Consider the following 21,265-nt stretch of genomic DNA (forward strand, 5'->3'; position numbering starts at 1 on the left):
CTACTTAACTCTACCCTTAAAAATGGCTAAGATGGTAAATTTTATATTGTGTATTTTATATTTAAAACTAAAAAAAGTTTTTAAAAATAAAAAAAGTGAGTATATACCTTCAAAGAGAAAGAAGTTTAATAAACTTGTGCTCTGTATTAGGGCAGTTATAAGATTTTCAAAAATAAACTATAGTGGGAAGCAGCCGCATAGCACAGGGAGATCAGCTCGGCGCCCCGCGACCACCCAGAGGGGTGGGATAGGGAGGGCGGCAGGGAGACGCAAGAGGAAGGAGACACGGGGATACATGTACATGCATAGCTGATTCACTCCGTTACAAAGCAGAAACCAACACACCACTGCAAAGCAACCACACTCCAACAAAGATGCCAAAAAAAACAAAGGAAAAAAAATAATTAACTATAAATTCTGTAGTATTTTCTTGCTACATCCCAAAGCATCATCTTGAAAGCCGCCCACCTCAAAGGTCAAAGCAGCCAGCAAGACTCAGCGCCCCAGCATCACCACTATCCCTCCCCCAAGCCACCCTCCCACCCTAGCTGAAGAATTCAAAGAAAAGGCCACTTCACCCACTTTCCAATTGAGTTTTTTTCCAAGTTTTACAACAAAGCTGATTTTAAACCCAGTACATCTCCCCACTGCTAGCAGTTCCATCCTTCCTCAACCCACAGACCAAAGAACCAAAGCTAATTCTCAACTGTGAGTGTGGCGTCAGCTACAGATGTTTAAGGAACCTAGAACAAAGTCCTGGAGCCAGGCGAGGCGTGGTCAGTGACTCAGCCAGCTCCCAGAGCAATTTGCGGCCCTGCTTTTGCAGTTGCGTGGTTTCAGTGTCTCTCCCTTCCTGGCCCTGCTGCTTTGCTCAGACTGACGTGAAATCCAAGCATCACGGGGAACGGTGAGAGCCCAGAACCTCTGAGTTGTCCTCAGCAACCTGTGCCCCACCTGCTGGAACAGCCACGAGGACAGTCCTGTCTGGGTCAAAGCCACTCAACCTGAGGGCGTGTTCAGGTGTTACCCGGAAAGCCCAACACTGATCCTTAAAGAAAACATAGCCGGTCCGGCTTACTAGGCGCCAGGCACTGGGCCAAGCACTCAGCACTTCATCCTCCTAACAACCTGTGAGGTAGGTGGTGTTATTATCCCCATTTTACAGATGAGGGAACAGACTCAAGAGTGAAGTCACACACTTGCCTGAGTCTCAAAGCTATTGAGTAGTGAACAAAGATGGGGCTCAAAGGTTCTGTGTGACCTGAGCTCCGGGTTACCCCAATACCCCCAAACTGCCCCTTAGGAAACAAGGAAAGAGGGGTAGGGGATGAATCCTGACACAGAACATTTTTAGAAATCTGGAGAAAACCCAACCACCAGTGATTGGGGGCACCCACCCCAGTGCAACAGCTGCACAGCTGTCAATGCCCGGGCCGGCCCCAGTGGACCCGCCCTCTGCTCCCCTACAGACCCGTGGCCTTGCTCTCAATCAATAAAGATCCCTGTGGGCAATTCTGCACAGGGGTCCCAGAATTCAAACCGCTGTCTTGTTTCTCAGACTTTTGCTTAAGAGAGCCTAGCGCTGGGTGGGCAGGAGGAATGCCTGACTTGGGTCAAAATACATATGCGAGTCTCCACCCAAAGCTCATCTGCCTTCCCTCCTCCCAGAATAGTGCCTGGTGAGTTCTGGTGGTGAGCAAGTGAAGACCCAGCTCCCCACGAGCTGAGGTCTCTGCTATTCCATTGTAGCCTGGCAGCTCCTACGATGGCTACAGCCAGGCTTCCAGTTCTGAGAGAAAGGGACAAAATGACCCTGGAGTGGCCTTAACTCTGTAGCTTCAGGGCATAGTTATTCTCCTGAAAATGACTGTGGAGGAAGAGGTAGATGGTGACAACAGGAAGAGAGCTTTACCCCAGGTCACTGGGGCGAGACAAGGGAATTCTTGAATAGGGACACCCACCCCACCCACCCCCAAGGAGGGAGAGATCATCCCTTTAGAGAGCACAGCCTGGGGGTGGGGAGTCTGCCGGCGCATCCCCTACTCCTGCTAGGCTCAAGCAGCTATAGCCCACCTGCCATTTTCATGGTGCCTGTAAAGTGCCATCAGCAAGACCACAGAATCGGGGACTGTGCTGTGGGCAGATGGTCCCAACACTTTAGGCCCTGGGGGACACTGGTGGCATCCGGCCCCAGCCACTCTCCTGGTCCCCGGTCTCCAGTGGAGCTTCCCCTCCCTCACTCCGTTCTGCCCGGTGCCTCTCCTGTTCCTCTGCTGGTGCCCTGGGCCAGGTCCTCCGGCCAGTACTGGTCCTCCATATACTGCTCCATGTCTGTGCTGCTGTCGGGCTCTCTGTCCTCAGGGTGGGGTTGGAGGCTGCTGGCCTCCTGCTGTTCCCACTGCACCTCCACCAGCCGGTAGAGCTCCATGGCCGTCACAGCGTCTTCCACCGATGAGTGCCCGTGCTGGCCCACCTGGATTTTCTTGTGCAGCAGCTGCAGGGCCAGGTCCTTAAGAGAGACGCGGGTCCGGGCGTGGAGGCTGGGCTGGCTGAGGAGGCTGGGGACATAAGTGGTGTCCCGGGTCTGGCCCCGAGGGTGGATGTACTTGAGGGCCTGGAAGTCATTGTGCAGGGCGTGCCCCACCAACACCTTGCCCTTCAGGAGCTTGAGGATCTCTTTCTGGGCCACCTGGAAGGGGATGGCCTTGCGCATGTGCTGCCTGGTGATGCCGCTCCAGCGAGTGCGGTAGTCCACGATGGGCATCTCAGGCTGGATGTACTTGTCGTAGAGGACCTCGCCATGGTAACTCACCACGGAGCAGCGGGCCAGCTCACTCACCCGCCCTCGCGGTCCCGTGCCCACCATCTCACAGTCGATAGCCACGCACTTGCTGGGCAAGGGCCCAGCAGATTCTCTGGGGGTGGGCTTTCTGCTGCCTTGGGCACCTCCAGATTCAGCCCTTGGACGCTGCCTCACACTGCTGGCGGCTTTGGTGCCTGGGGAGGATCCTGGCTCCGGAGGTGTGTTCCGCAACCCATACTCCTGCAGCAAGGCCTTCCGGGACATAAACCGCTGGTGCTGTCGGCTCTTCCTCTTGTGTTTCCTCCGAAGCACATCCTTGGCATTCAGGCTGGCCAGGGAAGGGCACAGGCACTGGGCAGACTCAGAAGCTTCCCGGGCCACCATCCCAATCAGCTCACCGCTCAGGGCAAGGGAGGTCTGGGAGGTAATCTGCCTACAGGGCAGCAGCCTGAAAGCCCAGCGAGTCTTCTCACGCCAGCACGTGGCGTCCAGGGAACCTGCAGCTCCAACACGCCCGGGCAAGCCCTGCTCCGGCCGCCAGCCTGTTCCATCATGAGTTCTTAAAGTGTTCTTCCTTCAAAATGTTTCTGCTCTTAATTCATCCTTTCCTTACTCCCCACCCCAATATGACCCTACCCCCACTTTGGAAGAAGAAGAGTACCTTTGTCATCCAAAGTGACCCTCTATTGTAGCCTTAATCCACTGCCCAGTTCTTATAAGTCAGTGGTTCTCTTACCTGAATACATATTAAAATCATCTGGGAGAATTAATCAATAACAGAGGGGCCTGCCCTATCCAAAACAATTTAATCAGAATCTCTGCAGATCAGGACCAGACCTTTGTATTATTTTAAGGGTACTACATGAGTCTAGTGTTCAGAAAAGGTTGACAACTAGGGCTCCAGGGTCTTGAAATATTAATTACTCTTTGTTTATTCTTCAACTTTAATCCATTTTACTGGCTCCTTCTCATCAATCTGCAAATGTGCTCAGCCATCTGTTATCTTAATAAAACACCTTCCCTTGTCCCTCAAGCTATGATTCCTTGCATCGTCTCCCCTCCCACTTTACCTTCTCTACAGTTCTGCTCCAGGCCAGTCCTGAAGTGGCTTTCTCTGAGGTCACCACATGTCCAAAAAGTCCCTCTGTCTTCATCCTCCCCAGGCTCTCTGCAGGGCAACACCCCTAATCACCACTGCCTCTGTGAAATCCTCTCTTCTTGGCTTCTGGGATTCTACATATTCTTGGTTTCTTTCCCAGGCCCCCAAAGTTTCCTTTGATATTGGATCTCCATGAGTCCCCAAAGTATAGCTGCTTCTCACAGTTTTATTCTAAATTTGTTCTCTCCCATGAAGTGATTGCCTAAGTTTAAATGGTCACATCCATGAAAATGGCATCGAAACCTGCATCCTTCTCCTGAGTAGCAAGTTCCACCTCACAGGGAGACATCCTCATCTGGATGTCCTTTCGCCACCTCAGACCCAAAATGTTCCAAACCAAGGTCATCCTCTTCTACCAGTTCCACTCCTTCTCTGTGATCCCCCATGGAACTCTAACCAACACTGTCTTCCCCATTTCCTGGACTTTAAAATCTTGGTTATCTGTCACTTTTTCTATCTCTTATTCACTCCCTAAATCCCATGAATCCCCGAGTTTTGTCTATTTTACCTTTGTAATTTTTAGGACATCTATTTCCTCCTTTTCACCTCTAATTCTTATTCAAACCCTTGCTTTAAGATCAAATATTAAGTCTTCTATGGTATTCCATACCATAGCCATTCCAAACAGTCAAAATTAGCCTTCTCCTTCTTGGTGGTCCCAAAGCATTTCATGGGTCTAGTATGAGATTTAGCAATTCTGCTTTTTAATGTATTACTGCTTGTAAACTTTTCTTTACTTAATTGCAAACCCTTTGATGTCAGAGACCACATTCTTTTTTTTTTTTTTTTTTTTAGATGGAGTTAGTTTTGGATTAAGAACAAGAGACTTACAATGTATCTGAGTAAACAAAAATACACACACATAACATTGGTGCAGCCACTATGGAAAACAGTATGGAGGTTCCTCAAATAACTAAAAATAGAATTACCATATGATTCAGCAATCCCACTCCTGGACATATATCTAGACAAAACTGTAAGTCAAAAATATACATGCACCCGTATGTTCATAGCAGCACTGTTCACAATAGCCAAGACATGGAAACAACTTAAACATCCATCGACAGATAAATGGATAAAGAAGATGTTGTACATATATACAATGGAATACTACTGAGCCATAAAAAAGAATGAAATAATGCCATTTGTAGCAACATGGATGGAACTAGAGATTATCATACTAAGCGAAGTAAGTTAGAAAGAGAAAGGCAATACCATATCACTTATATGTGGAATCTAAAATATGACACAAGTGAAACTAAGGAACAGAAACAGACTCACAGGCACAGAGAACAGACTTGTGTTTGCCAAGGGGGAGGGGGGAGGGAGAGGGATGGACTGGGAATTTGGGGTTGGTAAATGAAAACTATTACATTTAGAATGGATAAACAATAAGGTCCTACTGTATAGCACAAGGATCTATATCCAGTCTCCTGGGATAAACCATAATGGAAAAGAATATAAAAAAGAATATATATATATATATGTATAAATGAATCACTTTGCTGTACAGCAGAAATTAACACATTATAAATCAACTGTACTTCAATTAATACATACACATACACATCCCCAAATTACAATACATTGGAGATGTTTATGCCCATTAAGTGTAAGGTGGCACGAGGCTTTGTGAACGTAGGTGATACATTTATAACCTGGCAAGTTTGGATTGCTCACCCATCATACCAGCACATATTTTATATGTGTTATTTTATTCAAACTTCTCCAAACCCTGCAAGGTCAGTATTATAAGAATCCATTTTATAGATGCAGAAACTGATACTGAAAACATGAAGTGACTTGCCCAAGATGACACAGCTAGTAATGCAAGAGCAGAGGTCAAATCCAGATATAAAAGCTCATGTTCTTAACCCTGTGTGATTCCATTAGATTAAATTATATCATTTGCTCACACATTGGGAGTTGGTGAACCGGGAAGAAGACCCTTTGCTAGGGAAAGTTTTGTGGATGGTGAAGAGCTGTTTTATTGCTGAAAATAGTACAGAGTTTTGTGTATTCTTTCTTTGGACTCTCATTGTTCTTGCAGGTTTGCAACTGTAGAGTCAACCTGAGCAGGAGGTAGCATGGAGGACTTTCAGTTGCAGGGTGGAGGTTCTTCTAATATGCCACCTCCTCTAGTCTGTCAGTCCACCCCTTGCATCATCTCTTTTTTCATTCTGAAGGCATTGTCTTTGAGAAATCCAGGTTAAAATAACAAGGACCTTGGACTTGGTCATATATTCAATAGCTAACAACTGAGGAAGAATTTGTTTGACAACTTTGTGATGTCCTCCCTTGACCACTCCTATCCATGATAAAGTCATGTGCAGGGACCTGTGTTCTTTGCACAACACCCATATGCTTTTGGTAACACAGATAGTACTTTTTTTTTTGAGTAGTAAACAATATTAGTTTGCAAGTAACATGTTCTAATCTTTTTATCAATTCTAGTATCTTACTAGACTACTGACTCTGAATGTAAATTATACTTATTTAATAGAAGTAGTGTGAATTTGAGTTTTTTAAAAGAGATGCAAAAACATAAGTGCTTTCCCCTGAAAGGGGCCCAATAATTGATTGTTAAAAAGAATTGAATTAAATTGATTTACAGTTGGGTCACTTTTTCTGTATCAGAGAAAAAGGAAGAAATTGTCTTTTCTAATAACATTTTAGGTGATTCTGATAAGAGAACAACATTTTCTCTTTAAATATAAATGCTTATGTACTCTCTAAATCTCACTGTGATTTTAAGTTCCTTTCTCTAATGACAGATGAAGAATAGGCATAGTGCTTTGGTACCAATAGCATTTTCAAGATTTGATTCTGATAAGTATTTCAGGTTTGAATCCTTATTAGAAGTTCATTCAAATTTACTTACAACTATATCTTCTTAAAGTAAGCATTTTAAATACATAGTGTTTTGGAATTTCTTGAAAATGATGATTAAGAGTAAGGACTTTGGAATCAGGATTGGATCATCTGAGATTGAATAAAGGTCTTAATTCACAGTTGGCTGTGTAACTTCGGGTGAGTTGCTGGACTTTCCTATGCCTCAGTTTCCTTATATGAAAATTAGAGATGATAAGGAAACCAATTCATAGGTTTGTCATCAGAATGAGATGATACAGCAATGGTGCCTGACATGTAAATAAGTAATCAATAAATGTTAGCTATTAATTTTAATAGTTTTTGCTAAAATAGTTTGGTCCTGGTACATTCTTTTTCAGTGATTTCTTCCAATTATCTACTCTCTCTTTTCTGCCTACCATTCTCTCTCAAAAGCTTATTTTCAGGAAAGCCAATCTGAACAATCCCCTGTACCATAAGGATCTCTGAAGCTGACCAGGCAATGCCCAGTGCTAGGTGACCTTCCTGTCCTCAGCTCCAAACTCTGTCCCTTTCTGTCTCAAGGGCACATTCCCCCTCATTTCTTGCATTCAAGGGGCTTGCCCATGTATCTGCTTTTTAATTTTGTTTTCAACAGGCATTCTTTTTTTTTAACATACTTTATGACATAAATCAACAGGCATTCTTAACAATTTATGTTGGCCAATATCTAGTACATCTTTCAAAAATTTTTCATCTAATCTTGTAAACCTATCCAGACCAAGACTAGCCTCAAATCAGGTTTTTTGTTTTTTTCTAGCATGATACCAGATGGCACTTCGGTAGGATAATAAAGAAAATCTGTTTTCTTCCTCACATTTTATATATCTGTCATAAATCATAACTGACTTTAGATGAACAGCAATTTAGAAGTTCATGTTTCAGGTGAAGGCTTAGTTTGAATTTCATTTTAATGTTTTATTAAAATTGATTTGCTTTTGTGAATATGAATTAATTTACTATCATTTTAGAGGAAATTTGTTGACAAGCAGTGATAAAAATCCAGCCAAGATAACACTTTGGAATAGGGTAGGTTTTTTTTTTCTGCTAATCTTTATTGAGGAGCTACCAGTAAGAAATCTTTAGCTCTTATTACGCCTTTGAAATACAGGTAACATCAAACTGCACTACCTAGCAAAGAAGGAAGAAATCTAGACACCATTAAGGGTGCTGTCAGAATTGACTGTGGTATTTATTCACAAATCTAGCAGACTACTGAGGCTTAAAATGTCTAACTTATTAGGATACAAATTATAATAATTTCAGGGTAATAGAATGTTTGAGTTTCTATAATTTAAGGAAAAGCAAGGATAATTATTATATTTGCTTGAGTTAAAACAGTTACAAAAACAACAACTGCAGAAATGGAAGGACCTGTGATCCAAATTCTACTTGGACTGAAGAAAGGTAATATTTTATAGGAAAGCAGCTCATGCACTACACTGATGAGGTCAAGGTCAATTTCTGGAAAATGAGATGGGAAGGAAATAAAGCTTATAATGCCACTGATATATATTAGGTTATGGAAAGTATTAGGTAAAGAGAATTGGGACATAATTTATATTTTATCTGAAATGGGTTGTTAACCTGTATTATCTTGGAGATTGGTTGGCAGAAGAATAGAATCATTTTTTGGTTTTGTTATTCAAAAGATAAGACTAAGGAAAAAAATGGAAAAACAATTTGATGATAAGAAAAATATGTGAAATCTGTTATGAAACATTTCTCTGCTCTGCTTACCTCTCCTTTGTCTTATACTACTTCTCAGTGTGGAAGCTGGCGGTGGGAGTGCTGTTAAATCATCCTTCCACAGTTACCATTTGGAATCATATCTGTAAACCTTGGTCAGCATCTGGCTGAGGGCCAGCACCATGCATTAGGGGTTTACTTAGTGGGCAAGGAGACAGCAGAGATAGATGTTAATCCACAGGAAAGCAGATTGCCTGGGTCAGCTGCTAGCAAGACCTTTGTGCACGAGTCATGTGCTTCCCTCTGTTTCCTTGAGCCCTGGGTATGGTGCTCTTGGGACCTCGCAGTCCGGGCCTGCACACTGGGAGCCTGTGCACATTGGCATCTGGGCAGAAAATGTGTCAGATGGCCAGCAGGTGTCAAATGCAATGCTTGAAAATTTGGGAGTCAGGCTGGTTCATCTTGAACTCCAGCTTTGATACCTACAAGTTGTATTACCTTGGGCAAGTCCATTGCTCTCTGAACCTCAGTATTCTTAAGCATAAAATGGGAATAATATGAGCATTCATTTCCTGGGGCTTTTCTGAGCTACACATGAGAGGATGTGTATCAAATGCTTAGCACAATGCCTTGAACTTGCTACTGGTGGGCTCACAAGCTACAGTTGATGTTGTGTAAAGTGCCTGCCATCTACAAAGAGCTCAATAACTGGTGTGTATCATTGTGGACATTTTAAAGGTCTCATTAGGAGTGACCATTATCAAAAATGAGCAGCTATTTCTCAATGGTTGTTGTCTTCAAATCCTCTCTGGAAATGTCCATGTCTCGGTGAAGTAGGTTCCAGAGGCAGAGGTGACGGGTCCATAGTTCGGCAGGCAGTGCCGCCTGCGGGTTAGAGTCAGAGGAACTGGCTGGAAAGGCTGGTTCTGCCATTATTTGCTGTGGGACTTGGAGCAGGACTTTCACTGCCTTTGAACTTCAGTTTCCTTGTCTTAAAATGAGAGTGATAATGGCCACCACACAGAGTTCTAGGACTAGTAGGAGATGAATTCAGTGAGAATTCAACATGCAACCTGCAAAATAAGGTAAGATGCTAGCTTATCAACCACCAAGAGGCCCTCATGGCCAGCCTGTCAAAAGAAAGAACCTGCATCCTTATTGGCTCTTTGTCAGTGGCCCTCACTATTGCTCTCCTTTTGGGGGAAAATGTTCTTTAAGGAATGGTCTGCTTCCTCACCATCTGTTCAGTCTTTTAATGCTGTTGAAACTGATTTTAATGTTTTACCTTGTTTTGGAAAACGATCTCCTATTTCACTGTTGAATAAGTAAAATCCCAAATCACAGAATCCAAAGCCCTTCCTCTTTGAACTCTCTGTAATATTTGACATCATTACTCATTCCCACATTAATAAAAACACCAGCTGCCATTTCTTGAGAGGCTACTGTGTATGGCACTGTGCTAGCCCCCTTGACTCATGATTTCATGTAACTTACACAAAATCTCTAGGTAGTAGGTATTATGGCCCCGTTTTATGGAAGAGGAAACTGAGGCACATAGATGTTAATTAACTTGCTCAGTGTAACTTAACTGCCACATAATTGGAGTAGAGAGAAAGAGAGATTGAAACCCTGTTAATACTGATGTTTCTTCTTGGAGTTTTGTCCTTTTCTTAGCTTCTATTTGTAATATTTCTCTGTCTATTAAAATACTCAAAGCACTCTGTACCTTTCTTATGGCATTTGTCTCATTCCTAACTCCTGGAACTCAATATAATTTGTGAGTAATCAGTAATCTCCTTGAGGACCCCCTTTAGCATAATGCCTTGTTGAGACAAATTATTATTATTATCATTATTATTTTCTACAAAGGGAGCATTAGACAAAGAATCCTTCTTTGGGCTGATAAGTCTAAAGAGTTAACACTAAGTAAGAACATAAAAACAACATCAACTCCTTTACCTTTATAACCAATATAGCAATGATCTTCTCAAACTAAGAGTTTCCATTGGGTTAATTGGCCGAGAGACTTTTTCATAGTATTGCAGGGGTAGAAAAAGATAGCTGAAGAGACAAAATATGCATACTTTTCTTAGAGGTTGCATTTGAAAACATCATTGCTGTTCTGATTAATGGTAAAGAATCCCAGCCAGGGTGGAGTGTAATGTGATTTAGATAAACTCTAGGTTAGGTAATGCTGAGGAAAGAAATTTGAGCAAGTTTGGTGATGCCCAGATGGACCATAGACAAGAGACAATGAGTGTTGTTACTTTTCCTGCTGACCTTTATTTAAATGAACTCTCTCATTAGAAAAGAGCTTGCTTTAGCTTATTGTTAAAACTGCTGTTTGTTCACCTGCTTTGAAAAAGGAACAGGCGAGGGCAAGCACTGAGGTAGATTAATAGTTTGCCTGCTTGGTATTGGTGCAAAGCTCTTTTCTCTCTGTCTCTTCGGGTCAATAACGAAGATATCGCTATCTTATATAGAGAGATATCTATCTGTCTATCTATATTTTTCCCCCCAGTGGGCAAGAGGATACATATATATTCAGTGGGCAAAGGGTTGTTGTATGAAGTGGATGCAAAGCATAATATGGGACACAACAATATTTTAAGGAAAAATACACTAAAATATAGAGGACTACTACAAATAAAATTGCTATTTTTCTGTAGGTGAAAATAATTGAATACAGGAAATAATAACTGAATACAGGAAATTTTATATGGCTCAGTGTTTTACAAGACACCTCAACTCATATTGAACAAAATCCTATAATGTAAGTGACACTATCCCACTTAACTAATACAGACAAAGTTCAGAGAAGTGAAATGATTTGCTCAGGGACACACACTAGATGGAATTCAAACTCAAGTCAACTTTTATTTTATTCCAAAAATCTGTCTTTTTATAAAATATAGTTCCTCTCTTTATAAAATTTGTAAATAGAAGAAAAAAAAAGAAAAATGATGTATAACTATGTGATAAGGAAGTAGCAAAAGGTAAAACCTGCTGAAAGAGTTCAAAGACTGGAGAGAGGTCCCTTCTAGACTGGAGGGCAAGGAATGCAAAGGGTAAAGGAGAAATGGGAAAGGGATGAGAGAAGGTTATATCCAGAAAGGGCCATTGGAGAGTTGGTAGGAGTTTGACAGGTGAAAGTGAAGGGGGAGAGAGACCTTCCCTGGATGTCTGAAATGCATGAGGCCAAGGGACACTGTTGTAACACAGGGTGAGAGAAGGGAGGTAAAGATTAGGCTGGAAATTTATCTGGACACCAGAAATTGGAGAATCTTGATGTCCAGTCCTGGGAGGAGACTTTATTTGCTTGGTTAAGCAAGAATTTGTGGAAGGGCTGTGATTAGGGAAGTTCCAAGATCAAGGTCATGCTTTGCAACTATTCATTAGGAAGACCTATGTAGAAGAAAATAGGCTGGAAGAGATTTGAGCAGTTTTTCTCAAAATTTATGTATGATAGATCGACCTAGGGTGTTTGTTAAACTTTCAGGCCTTACCCCAAAAGATTCTGATTAAGTACAGGCCATGCAAATTGATATTTTTGAAAAGCTCCCCTGGTAATTCTTGTGCAGGTGACTTAAGGACAGCACCTTGAAAAAAACCAGACTAGGAGTAAGGAGGTTGGTTAGCAAACTATCACAATAACCAAGGTGTGAGAATAAAGGTACCTTATTTGCATAGGGAGGAATAAAAGGCACAGATGTAAAAGATATTTTGAAGGAAGAATCAATAGGACTCAGGTTGTTTAGGTCTGTAGTTAGAGGAGGATTCAAAGACAATGGCTGGTGTTAAAACCTGGACAATCAGTGGCACATGAATAGAAACATGAGGCAGAGTGGGTTCATTAGGTCTTAACATGAGTTTAGTTTTGCCAAATGAATTTTGAAGTGTAAACTGGCAGCCACAGGGAAATGTCTACCAGATAGCAGGCAATGTTGGACTTGAGTTGGGGAGCAAGGTCACAACTGGAGAGATGGTTTGGGATGTAGGGATAGACCAATAATACTTTCAATTACTGCAAGAGTGTAAAAAAAATAGAAAAGGAAAAAGAGGACTCAGCAAAGAGGAAAGATAGGAATGAACTGTAAGGTGGGAGGGAACCTGGGAAGCTAAACATAATTAAAGTCAAGGGAAAAAAGGATTTCAAGAGAGAAAAAATATTAGAAAGAGAAAGAGAGAGGGAGACAGAGAGAGAGGGAGAGGGAAACAGAGAGGAAGGTCCACAGTTTTGAATGCTGTAGAGTGATCAAGGGTCCTGGGGGCTGTGAAAAGGCCAACAAATTGGGTGATAAAGGATTCTTTGAAAGGGTGAAGAGGGCAGTCACAGGAAATCAGTGTGGCCTGAAATAATGCCCCAGTGCCTTAAAAATAAATGGGGAGCAAGAAAGTGGAGACAGTAAGGGTAGATCACAATTTCAAAATGCTTTTTGATGAAAGGTAACTCTAGTCATGTTCCATAACCTCACCATCTTATCCAGTTATTCAAGCCAGAAATCTAAGGTTATCCTTGACACCTCCTTCTTCTTCACCCATATCCTCTGAAACTTAGCCCGTCACCAACTTTCTGATATGACTGCCTACACCTGTCTCCTTCTGTCCACTTTTCTCCCATCTTGCTGCCACCTGGTCCAAGCTACCTAAATCTGGTTTACTACTATAAACTTTCAACTGGCTTCTCTGTATCCACTCGTGCTCTTCTCGTTTTTGATCATCACATTGTAGCAGAGATACCTTTGCAAAGCACAAATATCTAGTCAGCTCCCTGCTTAACATCTTGGATGCCTTTCCACTGGTCTTAGAATAAAGAGCAAACCCTTAACGTGACCTGTAAGGTCCTAACTAGCCAGGCTCTTTATGCCTCTCCAGCCTTATCTTTAACCACATGGTGCTTGATTCCTGCCCTCCAGCCACACTGGCCATCTATTAGTACCCATCTACTCTCTCCAACAGACTTCCTTTTTATCTGTTTACTAATTTTTTAATTTATTGATTTTCACTAGAGTGTATGTAAGCTCCATGAAGGCCAGAAATTCTCTCTCTGTCTCTCTCTCTCTCTCTCTCTCTCTCTCACACACACACACACACACACACACACACACTCGGCACTTGGTACATGTCAAATAAGTGAAGGGCCCATGCTTTAGCCTTTGCCCATGCTTTTTCTCTGCCTAGAAAGCTTCTCTTCTAATCCCCACTGCTTTCATACTTGCTCTTTTTTTTCACTTTTATGCTTCTTCATTAAGCAACTCAGTCATCACCTCCTCAGAGAATCTTTCCCTGACATCCTTGACTATGCTGTCTCCAATTAAATAACCTCTTAGTGCTTATTACATTTGTAATTTTGTATTTATTTGTGTGACTATATGAATACTGTCTTTCTCATTAAGGACTGTCACCTCCATGGTTAGGGGGGGTCATTTCTGATTTGGCTCAACATTGTAGCCCCAATACCCATCACGGTGCTTAGCCCATAGTGGATGTTCAATTAATATTTGTTAAATAAATGAATGAATACTTGAATGAATGCAGATATAAAATGAGGATTGATAAATTAAAGAGTAGGAGGATGGAGAATAGATCTTTTTTAAAGTAATGTGGATAGCTGAACATGTTCATAGGCTAAGGGGAAGAATCTTCTACTAGACAATCTGAAATCAAAATTACACACAAGGCAACTTTTCATATAGACATAAATCAGAGCCCATCTTCTATTTTCTTTATACCAAGTCTTTTTTCAGTTTCAGTTCAGTAGACACTAAATCCACTTGTCAATGAGGAAATAGGCCTAGAAGATTGAGAAGCAGGTCGTAATAGACATTCTCTAGCCACGTTTCTCCATATCAGGGCTATTGTTGTCTTTTATATACCCAGAAATATTTTCTCAAATTTGGTAACATATTATCTAGGCCTTCTTTCTCCTTTTGATATGAACTTTGTTTCCCTCTCTCTTTTCTTTTGATTCATTCCAACAGAGAATTGAGTCCTGTACTGTTCTATTTTTATGTTTTTAAAGCAAATAGTTACCTTGAGTTGTCTACACAGAGAGCCCCACATGGCTGTTCCCAAGCACCACACAGGATCAAATAAAACCACTAGGAAGTGAAGTTAAACCAGTCATTGATCATCCTCACAGAGAAGAAGAAACTGGACCAGTCCTGTTGCAATTCTGTCTAAAGTTAGGTATTATTTTCTTCTGGATGTCAGCTTGTTGTCCCCTCCTCCACCACCAATTCCTTCATTTGGAATAAATTGCAAAATTAAAAAATATCCAAAGACAATCAAGGGTCCTAGATTTACTACAGAAATATAATCCCTTTGAGGAAGTTATAGTTCAATTTGATGGAGCTACAAATTCTTCCTATGGTCAGACATTTTTAGATGCTTATACAAAACCAAACTCAAGACATTCAAAAATTATGTCATGGGCAAGATTTACCAACGGCTTCTTTCTTCTACTCATAAAGTGCCTTATGCAGCATGGCCAGAGTGATCCTCTGCATCTGAGGCAGAGCAAGAAAAATTCCAGATTTGCATTTGAATTGCTGCCTATTTTTTTAACTTTCTAAGAGTTTCACTTTGAAAGATACTTTACTTTTGTGGCTAAGAATTATGAAGTCAGTCACGTGACCTTTACCAGCTTTCCAGGAAAAACAAAAAATTAAAAAAAATAATAAAAAAGACAGTCTGACAAAACCAAGCTAATTGTTTTTAAAGCCCCGAACTATTGCACAAAACACAGTGGAGTCCCCCTTATGCACGTAGTGTTGTAAGGGCTTTATTTTGACAGAGTTCCAAATTGAATCCTCCTTTGGTAGAAGCCTACGTGGGTTGGTTTTGTAAATCATTTCCAATCACAAATGCCTGTGAGTAATAAGATTCTATGAATAGACAGGCAACATTGGGACTCACAAGACCTTCTTTCCTTCCTCTTCTATAAGAGCCCTATCTACAACCATAGTGCACAAAGGGGATCCAGTGGAATTAAGATTTGTGTGGTTTCTAGAACGCTAAATCTCCAGTCAGGCAGCCTGGTAAATAATGATAAGACGTTTAACTGACTTCTGTATGGCTTTACTTCAGGGAATAGGGTTAAGAGGGAAGTGTATATTAGTCAAAAAGTTATTCTAAAAAACATGACATATATTTAATATAGTTCTCTTCACCTGAGAATTATAAAAATATAGTGTCTTCTCTCAAGGAGTTTGCAATCTAGTTATCTAAGCTAAAATTATACTTTAAAATTTAGTTATATATTTTACTACTTGCCTAACTATTCTTTTTTACTTGTTAAATGGATTTATGGATAGCTGAAAATGAACTCCTATGTCCAGAGTATTCTGGAGTTTTAATTTCACACTCAGGAAAACACCAAGGTGACAAGGAACTTGCATGTGGGATTCATCTGACATTTTCCCCATTTAGTACAAATGCTGGCAAATGTAAACCAAAGCCCTCCTGTTTAGCAATATAAGCATCTTCTCTTCCTTTCCTAAGAAGCCAGCACGCCTGACATTTTGACAGCTGATTTATTCCCTTCCCTCCCCCTGAGCTGAAATTCTCACCCAGGCTTATCTGTCACCCTGGCTTTGATGAGGAGGGGGTTCAGGCATTTGCTGTCCGAGGCTGTCAGACTGCAAGTCGACTTCGAATGCAACACCCCACCATACTCTTTATCAAGATGGGGTAGTGACTGTGGACAGACAGTAGAGAGGAAGGGATGGGGAAAAAGTCACTAATGCCCCTGATTGGGCCTAACAATAAAAAGAGAAGAGGTGAGACAACAGGTGAATGAGAAGTGAGTAAGCACATGGCAGGTCCAGGCTTCATTATTACAAACTAGTTCCACGCAGCACTCTATTTCTGAGGTCATGATTGAGTTGTCCACTTGGTCATTAACCCTCCTTAGGTCAAAGTGGACACTAAGAAATCTAGTGTAGGGACTTCCGGGAAGATGGCGGAAGAGTAAGACGCGGAGATCACGTTCCTCCCCACAGATACACCAGAAATACATCTACGCATGGAACAACTCCTACAGAGCATCTACTGAACGCTGGCAGAAGACCTCAGACCTCCCAAAAGGCAAGAAACCCCCCACGTACCTGGGTAGGGCAAAAGAAAAAACTAAACAGAGACAAAAGGATAGGGACGGGTCCTGCACCAGCGGGAGAGAGCTGTGAAGGAGGAAAAGTGTCCACACACTAGGAAGCCCCTTCGCGGGTGGAGGCTTCGGGAGGCGGAGTGGGGGAGCTTGGGAGCCGCGGAGGAGAGCACAGCAACAGGGGTGCGGAGGACAAAGCGGACAGATTCCAGCGCAGAGGATCGGGCCGACCGGAACTCGCCAGCCGAGAGGCTTGTCTGCTCGCCCGCCGGGGCGGGCGGGACTGGGAGCTGAGGCTCCGGCTTTTGTCGGAGCGCGGGAGAGGACTGAGGTTGGCGGCGTGAACACAGCCTGCAGGGCGTTAGTGCGCCGCGGCTGGCCGGGAGAGAGTCCGGGGAGAAGTCTGGAACTGCCGAAGAGGCAAGAGACTTTTACGTCCCTCTTTGTTTCCTGGTGCACGAGGAGAGGGGATTAAGAACGCTGCTTGAGAGAGCTCCAGGGACGGGCGCAAGCCGCGGCTAAAAGTGCGGAGCCCAGAGACAGACATGAGACGCTAGGGCCGCTGCTGCCGCCACCGGGAGGCCTGTGTGCGAACACAGGTCACTAGCCACAAGCCCTTCCGGGGAGCCTGTGCAGTCCGCCACTGCCAGGGTCCCGGGATCCAGGGACAACTCCCCCGGGAGAACGCACAGGCGCGCCTCAGGCTGCAACTTCTCGCCGGCCTCTGCTGCCGCAGGCCCGCCCCACACTCCGTGCCCCTCCCTACCCCCGGGCCTGAGTGACCCAGAGCCTCCGAATCAGCGGCTCCTTTAACCCCGTCCTGTCTGAGCAAAGAACAGACGCCCTCCGGCGACCTACACGCACAGGCGGGGCTAAATCCAAAGCTGAGCCCCTGGGAGCTGTGAGAACAAAGAAGAGAAAGGGAAATCTCTCCCAGCAGCATCAGAAGCAGCGGATTAAAGCTCCACAATCAACTTGATGTACCCTGCATCTGTGGAATACCTGAATAGACAACCAATCATCCCAAATTAAGGAGCCCTGTGGATGAAAGGCTCTTGGTGCTGCAGCCAGGAGTCAGTGCTGTGCCTCTGAGGTGGGAGAGCCAACTTCAGGACACTGATCCACAAGAGACCTCCCAGCTGCACATAATATCAAACAGCAAAAATTTCCGAGAGATCTCCATCTCAACGCCAGCACCCAGCTTCACTCAACGACCAGCAAGCTACAGTGCTGGACATCCTATGCCAAACAACTAGCAAGACAGGAACACAACCCCACCCATTAGCAGAGAGGCGGCCCAAAATCATAATAAGTCTACAGACACCCCAAAACACACCACCAGACGTGGACCTGCCCACCAGAAAGACAAGATCTAGCCTCATCCACCAGAACACAGGCACTAGTACCCTCCACCAGGAAGCCTACACAACCCACTGAACCAACCTTAGCCACTGGGGACAGACACAAAAAACAACAGGAACTACGAACCTTCAGCCTGCAAAAAAGGAGACCCCAAACACAGTAGGATAAGCAAAATGAAAAGACAGAAAAACACACCGCAGATGAAGGAGCAAGATAAAAACCCATCAGACCTAACAAATGAAGAGGAAATAGGCAGTCTACCTGAAAAAGAATTCAAAATAATGATAGTAAGGTTGATCCGAAATCTTGGAGATAGAATGGACAATAGAATGGACAAAATGCAAGAATCAGTTAACAAGGACCTAGAAGAACTAAAGATGAAACATGCAACGATGAACAACACAATAAATGAAATTAAAAGTACTCTAGATGGGATCAATAGCAGAATAACTGAGGCAGAAGAACGGATAAGTGACCTGGAAGATAAAATAGTGGAAATAACTACTGCAGAGCAGAATAAAGAAAAAAGAATGAAAAGAACTGAGGACAGTCTCAGAGACCTCTGGGACAACATTAAACGTACCAACATTCGAATTATAGGGGTTCCAGAAGAAGAAGAGAAAAAGAAAGGGACTGAGAAAATATTTGAAGAGATTATAGTTGAAAACTTCCCTAATATGGGAAAGGAAATAGTTAATCAAGTCCAGGAAGCACAGAGAGTCCCATACAGGATAAATCCAAGGAGAAATACGCCAAGACACATATTAATCAAACTGTCAAAAATTAAATACAAAGAAAACATATTAAAAGCAGCAAGGGAAAAACAACAAATAACACACAAGGGAATCCCCATAAGGTTAACAGCTGATCTTTCAGCAGAAACTCTGCAAGCCAGAAGGGAGTGGCAGGACATATTGAAAGTGTTGAAGGAGAAAAACCTGCAACCAAGATTACTCTACCCAGCAAGGATCTCATTCAGATTTGATGGAGAAATTAAAACCTTTAGAGACAAGCAAAAGCTGAGAGAGTTCAGCACCACCAAACCAGCTCTACAACAACTGCTAAAGGAACTTCTCTAGGCAAGAAACACAAAAGAAGGAAAAGACCTACAATAACAAACCCAAAACAATTAAGAAAATGGGAATGGGAACACACATATCGATAATTACCTTAAATGTAAATGGACTAAATGCTCCCACCAAAAGACACAGATTGGCTGAATGGATACAAAAACAAGACCCATATATTTGCTGTCTGCAAGAGACCCGTATGCTAACACATATATATGGAATTTAAGAAAAAAAAAATGTCATGAAAAACCTAGGGGTGAAACAGGAATAAAGACACAGACTTACTAGAGAATGGACTTGAGGCTATGGGGAGGGGGAAGGGTAAACGGTGACAAAGCAATAAAGAGGCATGGACATGTATACACTACCAAACGTAAGGTAGATAGCTAGTGGAAAGCAGCCGCATAGCACAGGGAGATCAGCTCGGTGCTGTGTGACCGCCTGGAGGGGTGGGATAGGGAGGGTGGGAGGGAGGGTGACGCAAGCGGGAAGAGATATGGGAACATATGTATATATATAACTGATTCATTTTGTTGTGAAGCTGAAACTAACATACCATTGTAAAGCAATTATGCTCCAATAAAGATGTTTAAAAAAAAAAAAAAAAAAAAAAAAAAAGAAATCTAGTGTAGACATCATTGATTCATTTATTCGAGAAATACTTATTGAGCATTAACTACTGCCAAGATCACTACCAGGCACTGGAAATATTGCCATGACTATGACCCAGTCCTTAACCTCCAGGGACTTACAGTTTCACTGGGGAGGAGGGGAGCAGATAAGTGAACCAAAGATTACAGCACAGTGTGCTAAAGGCCATGGTAGAAATATGCACAGAGTATTTTGGAGCAAAAAGGAGCAATATCTTGTGAATATTAAAAAAAAAAATCAAACCTTGAAAATCGGTGACATTTTTATGACAGTGGCATATCTACATTTTTGGAGAGAGATACCACTCTTGGTACCAGTTGCACTTAAGGAGGTGGATTTGAGAAATGACAAAATACTAAAGGAAGCACCCATACAGATACAATAGTTAGTGGCACAAACCAACCTTCAGGAAGATGAAATTTGAGAAGTTGTTCAGTGCAGAATGAAGTTCAGACTGATTAAAGTTTAGCCTATGTAGTAGATTAGTATTTGAGAGTTTCCCAATAGTTTAATTGGAAGTGCTGATTTCCATTGAGCAATTAAATGAAATTAAATTCCTTTGCATTAAGGAATTAGTAATAGGGTTTCCCTGGTGGCACAGTGGTTAAGAATCCACCTGCCAACGCAGGGGACACGGGTTTGAGCCCTGGTCCGGGAAGATCCCACATGCCGGGGAGCAGCTAAGCCCGTGCGTCACAACTACTGATCCTGTGCTCTAGAGCCCACATGCCACAACTACTGAAGCCCGTGTGCCTAGAGCCCATGCTCTGCAGCAAGAGAAGCCACCACAATGAGAAGCCCACGCACCGCAACGAAGAGTAGCCCCCGCTCGCCACAACTAGAGAAAGCTCGCGCACAGCAACGAAGACCCAACACAGCCAAAAATAAATAAATTAAATAAATAAATTAAAAAAAAATTAGTAATATAAATCTAGAATAATTGATGATGCTAATTGCCAATCTCATGCACACCCTACACCCAAGTCATATTGTATGATGATGCATTCAGTTTACCAGTAATTCAGCCCATACAGCCATAAACAGAGTGAAGACAGGAAATATTGAAACTGGAGCCTGACAAGGCCGAGGGAAGACACTTGGTTAAGGTTCTTTTAACATGAATCTATAAAATTGGGTTTAGTATCTCAGAAAAGCAAACATTTTCTTGATTTTTCCAAATTTGCATCTTTCATTTTGGGTCTAATAAGAAATGAGCAAATGTCACACATTTCCGGAAATTCTGTTTCTAGTGCTGGCCAGATGCTCAAACACCTTGAATTCTTATATGATGCCGTGATGCTTAAATGACTCTTAAATGATATCTACTGAATGAGGTTAGAGGCATGCAATAGCAAGAAATAAGAACTAAAGAGATACCTGAAACCAAAACTCTCAGTGTCATAATATATATAATGTTTAAAGTATCATTTTAGATAATAATAACAGTTAAAGTGGTGATAGGTAATATGTATTATGCACTTAATTTGTACCAAGCACAGGGCTAACAGCTATGCATAGATTATCTCATTTAATCC

General features: G+C 42.5%; 2 protein-coding genes across 4 annotated transcripts in view; both read right to left on the minus strand.

Moving 5' to 3' along the window:
- KCNMB2 (potassium calcium-activated channel subfamily M regulatory beta subunit 2) overlaps positions 1 to 21,265 on the minus strand; it is a 252,881-nt gene that overhangs the window by 225,637 nt on the left and 5,979 nt on the right. The window lies entirely within an intron of this gene.
- On the minus strand, positions 1,469 to 3,338 carry LOC115851262 (apoptosis-enhancing nuclease-like). Its single transcript, XM_030852997.3, has one exon. The coding sequence runs from the start codon at positions 3,185 to 3,187 to the stop codon at positions 2,237 to 2,239; it is 951 nt and encodes a 316-aa protein (XP_030708857.2). The 5' UTR covers positions 3,188 to 3,338; the 3' UTR covers positions 1,469 to 2,236.

Source organism: Globicephala melas, chromosome 4, assembly GCF_963455315.2.
Source record: "Globicephala melas chromosome 4, mGloMel1.2, whole genome shotgun sequence".
Taxonomy (NCBI): Eukaryota; Metazoa; Chordata; class Mammalia; order Artiodactyla; family Delphinidae; genus Globicephala; species Globicephala melas.